This window comes from Anopheles bellator, chromosome X (assembly GCF_943735745.2).
Source record: "Anopheles bellator chromosome X, idAnoBellAS_SP24_06.2, whole genome shotgun sequence".
Taxonomy (NCBI): domain Eukaryota; kingdom Metazoa; phylum Arthropoda; class Insecta; order Diptera; family Culicidae; genus Anopheles; species Anopheles bellator.
The window spans coordinates 4,273,305-4,277,996 of record NC_071287.1 but is presented as its reverse complement, the minus strand read 5'-3'; the positions used below and the strand labels follow the sequence as shown (position 1 = coordinate 4,277,996).

At 48.0% G+C, this 4,692-nt stretch overlaps 2 protein-coding genes across 2 annotated transcripts in view; one reads left to right on the top strand and one right to left on the bottom strand.

Moving 5' to 3' along the window:
* Nucleotides 1-2: 2 nt before the first annotated feature.
* LOC131213320 (mitogen-activated protein kinase kinase kinase 5-like) lies at nt 3-2,844 on the top strand (the record flags this gene model as incomplete). Its single annotated transcript, XM_058207339.1, has 3 exons — nt 3-1,168; nt 1,245-1,451; nt 2,265-2,844. Coding segments are annotated over 3 exons (1,953 nt in total), but the record flags the coding sequence as incomplete, so codon positions are not given.
* A 405-nt stretch (nt 2,845-3,249) lies between these two features.
* The window catches only part of LOC131213319 (muscle-specific protein 20-like), a 25,362-nt gene continuing 23,919 nt past the window's right edge, over nt 3,250-4,692 (bottom strand). The window contains exons 3-4 of the mRNA XM_058207338.1: nt 4,436-4,499; nt 3,250-3,924 (exon numbers count right to left, since the gene is read on the bottom strand). Of these exons, the coding sequence (XP_058063321.1) occupies nt 3,733-3,924; nt 4,436-4,499 (256 nt within the window). The 3' untranslated portion in view covers nt 3,250-3,732. The remainder of the gene's footprint in view (nt 3,925-4,435; nt 4,500-4,692) is intronic.

Here is a 4,692-nt window from a genome sequence, read left to right as displayed (position 1 = left end):
GATTTCCGATACTGATCCTCGAACCACAGAAAATCTACATGCCGAGCCACGTGTCGATCCACATGGACGCGGAGCAAAAGTCGATCGACATTTCGAACATTTGCCAGCAACACGCGAAGGGCAGCTGCCTGAAGTTGCACGACTTCAACTTTCTTGCCAGCCAGATCAAGTCGGTCAGCCTGTACAAACGGGATGAACGCTGCGCCTACTTGTACGTCCATCAGAACTCGGACGATTTCCAGATATACTTCCCGTCCGCCCAGTGCCGCCAAACGTTTTACGACCAAATCCTGGAAATGACGTCCGACCAGGGTTCGGGTTTCTTTGATTTGTCCTCCGCCGACACGACAGCTGACGAGCTGAAGTACGAGTACGAGACAGATGATCAAGGACGGCGCATCATCCTCGGCAAGGGCTCGTTCGGCATTGTGTATGCTGCCCGCGACCTCACCACGCAGGTGAAAATTGCGGTGAAGGAGGTTCCTGAACGCAACACTCACGACGTGCAGCCACTGCACGACGAAATCAAGTTACATTCACAGCTGCGTCATCGCAACATCGTCCAGTACTGGGGTTCCAAGTCGGAGGACAACTATTTCAAAATCTTCATGGAGCAAGTGCCGGGCGGATCGTTGTCGGCGTTGCTGCGATCCAAGTGGGGTCCGCTCAAAGACAACGAAACAATGATCGCGTTCTATTCGCGTCAAATACTCGCGGGATTGAAGTACCTGCATGATCAGAAGATTATACACCGCGACATCAAGGGGGAGAACGTGCTTGTTAACACGTACAGCGGCGTGGTGAAGATATCTGACTATGGCAACTCTAAGCGGCTGGCTGGCATCAAGCAAACAGCAGAGACGTTCACCGGAACATTGCAGTACATGGCGCCCGAGGTGATCGATGATAGTGTTTGTGACTATGGGTTGGCAGCTGACATCTGGTCCTTTGGGTGTACCGTGGTCGAGATGGCAACCGGTCAACCACCGTTCACCGAACTTGGCTCCACGCATAAGATTTTGTTCAAGGTTGGCTTCTACAAGATCCATCCAACCATCCCCGAGGAGCTGTCCGAACGAGCCAAAACCTTCATCCTACGTTGCTTCGTGGTAAACGTAGATAAACGAGCCACGGCCGCCGGTCTGCTTGATGATCCATTCCTTTGCAAGTAAGTTTATCAAAAACATCCAATTTTCGTGTGGAATTTCACCATTAATTCCCTCCAACATTACTCTGTTTTGCAGGATGATTAAGAAGATGCGTCCGTCGATCAGCTGCAGTAACCCGAGCGGACCCATTGGTGGCGGTGGCGGAATGCCGCCATCCGCCTTTTCCGATTACGAATTTGGTCACAGCGTTAACATGCCTGCGGACCGACACGACACGAAAACGCTGAGTTCACAGCAAAGCACAGTCAGGTTCAACACACCCACAAGCAGCACCGAGACAAAGTGAGTTTTTGGTTCCTGTTTGTGTTTGGCTGTCGTTGTGTATGACTGTGGTTTGGATGCATTTGCCATTGAGTAACCTATTTTCTGTTTATGTTTTTCTTTTTTGTGGTTTCGGCTTTTGAGGCAATTTTGGCGCATCGGTATCCCGACCGTTCTGCTCATATTGTTATCTGCAATACTATTACTACTAGCCGTGTTGACTACATTGTACGGTTTTCTTGTGGCCATTCGCTTCAAAAACGCTCGCAAGCCTCGCCGCAATTACGTTTGCATGTTGCTGCTTGCCTGACGTTAAATTTGTTACAATTTGTGCTTATATTTTTTTTCTTGGTTTTTTTGTTTCGTTCTATTATATTTTCCACGGTGTGCTCCTTGCAGCCGTTTCTGCCTGTCTTTTACTGTTCTCGTCTGTGTTTATGTGACAAAATACAAAACAATGCCAAACATCACAATGCACGCACAAACATACACACCCACATACATTCACTCTTTCGGAACTCACGTCCGTTGCCAAAATTCCGTCACCTCAAGCTCACCGGCTTTCTATAGCAGCAACCCTACAACACAATCGCTCCCGCTCTGGAAGAACAAGCATCTCTCCCATCTGACTCCATTAAAGATGCCTAAACAAGGGGGCGCCAACAGTATCGGGTAAGTGCACAGTAGTTCTGCTGTCTTGAGGAACTTCAAACACGTGCGGAGCTCTTCTAGTGCAGGTATTTTCGGTATCTTCTAGTGCATGTAGACGCACGCAAAACCTATGTTTTCTGTCAATGAGAATTTTAGACTACACATAGCCTCAATTCGTTGTAGGATCCCCACCGAAACACCATCATTGGAAATCGAACCAGCATCGGAGACTCCGATCATAGAATCGGACCAGAAGGAGAAGGTGGCCCCGGTGGGTGAACCACCGAACGACGACGACAACGACGAGATGGGTGCTGGTGATGGTGACGCCGTCGATGGCAGTACAGCACCTGGTTGGCTTGGTGCGGCGAAGGGCGAAGCTCACGGCGACGGTGATGGGAATCCGCATCCCCAGTCAATGATGCGGGATGATCACGTTAGTGCTCGCGGCACTTTGGGTACCACCAAGTACGTCTTCAGTGATGACGACGACGACGAGGATGAGGCTGACGGCGAGGAGGGTGCGAGCCGAAGCCAGCTCATCGATTCGTCCTGCATCGACTCCATTGCCACCGGTACCGTCGCCCGGACCACAAAGCGAAACATAGCACTGAAGGGGGAAAACATGAGACTGAAGAAGTGTGTCGTGGAATCTCAGTACCGAGCGTACCAAGCCACTTTCCAGCCTCATCAACACCAAGAGTGCCATAAGGATGATACAGAAGAGACTATGCCCAGCGACATGGAGGTCGACAAACAGTGACGAAGTCCCGTGTCTCTGATTTGTGCCATAATTTACACAAAACATAAAGGAAAGAGGAATTTATTGCCGCAGCGCGTACTTCCCGTAGTTGATGAGGCCGGAATGAAACCGGAAACACGCACAGTGCATTGGCCTTCGGGCATACACAAAATCTAACTTGCTTCGAGTTCTTTCGTCTTGCTCTTGGTCCAGGTGGTCCACCCTAACTATAGCGTTGTCAGATCGGATCTAGAAACTAGAAACGCCGCGGTCAATAAGCATAACACTTCAATTGTTTTGTCTAGCCCTCACCACTAATCATAACCCATTCTCTTGCCAACAAGGTACATGTAACTCTTAACGCCATTTACGGGTTTTCACCCATCGTCCACCATGTCATTCCTTTCACAAAAGCAAACTTGTACTTTATTTTCCATAATATTGACGAAAACACAGAAAGATTTTTTTGTAGAGAGCTAAGGAAACAGGCGACATAGGTGCGGAAAACTTGTGAACTCCTCAGTCCGTTAGTAGAACAGTTAAAATTTCATTTTGCCACGCTACAGACTATCAGCTGACACAGTTGGAAAGGGCAGAAGGAGTCTGTGCCAGCAGATCGGCTTTCACCGCGCTGCGCGTTGTTGGCCAGACAATACACATAAATTATTAATTTGATTTCAATAAGTTATCGCTCGTCAATCCTTCAACGCTTCCGAGCGCATTTTTTTACATAAATTTTCGATTAAACAATAAAGCAGGCTGTTCATAACAGCGAATACACCCCACAAAACCATTCGCTCTAATATTCCCGTCCAGATAAGCTCCCCTTTGTCATGTGGTGATTAGTGATTTCTTCGCTGTTTTCTCGTGCGTTTCTTTCCGAAGCCTTCATCCCGATGTTACCGGCGACTATTTGCCGAGTAGAATTTTTCTGGTCGCACCAAAGTTTAGACCGGCCTGGGTAGCGCCTTTGTTGGAGCCGGCCTGCAGCCCGATCAGCCCTTCGCCGGCGCGCAGCTGTTCTTCGGTGAACTCACGACGGTTTTCTTCCGCCGGCCGCGGCCCTAGATACGGTCCGCGGAAGTCAGGATGTCTGTAGCACTGCAGAATGACAGAAGAAAGGCGGAAACGGAAAGTCGTGGTTTAGCAGCCATGGTCAATCGTTTGCATCTTCATGCATGTATTATTTTGTCAAGTAAAATAACAACCCCCGTTTCCTAGAGTAATCGGTACCGATCGTCGTTGTCATGCAGCTGGCCTGCAGTAAGGATTTTACAGTATCCTTATGTTGTTCTGATTTTCTTTCATCTTCTATATAAAAATGAAGCTCTCGATTTGTATGTTCCCTATGGACTCCGAAACTACTGGACCGATTGACTCGAAATTTGGTGTACAGGGATTTTAGGGGCCGGAGAGTGCAATAGTCATGGTTAGAAACCCCTCACTCCCCTCTTTCGTCCCCTCCCTAACAAGTACCTGTTAAAAACATTAATGTTATGTTATGTTATGAATCGAATTTCATCAAAACTTGCACAATAGTTGATGGTCACCTAAGAAAGCATGTGACAAAATTTGATCCTTGCAGGACGAGGGGAAGGGGGGGTCCCCATACAACCGCAATCCTTAAAATACGTCCTAGGGCAACATGGGTATCGTTTCTTAGTTTTTGGTGGTCTCTAAAACGATTGGTTTTACTTAAAAGCGAGCGAGAGCGTGAGAGAGAAAGAGAAAGATAGAGAAAGCGAAAGAGAGAGAGAAAGGGAGATAAAGAGAGAGAGAAAGAGAGAGAGAGAGAGAGAGAGAAAGAGAAAGAAAGAAAAAGGAAGAGAGCAAGAGAGAGAGATAGCAATTTGGCTCAGTTTTTCTTTA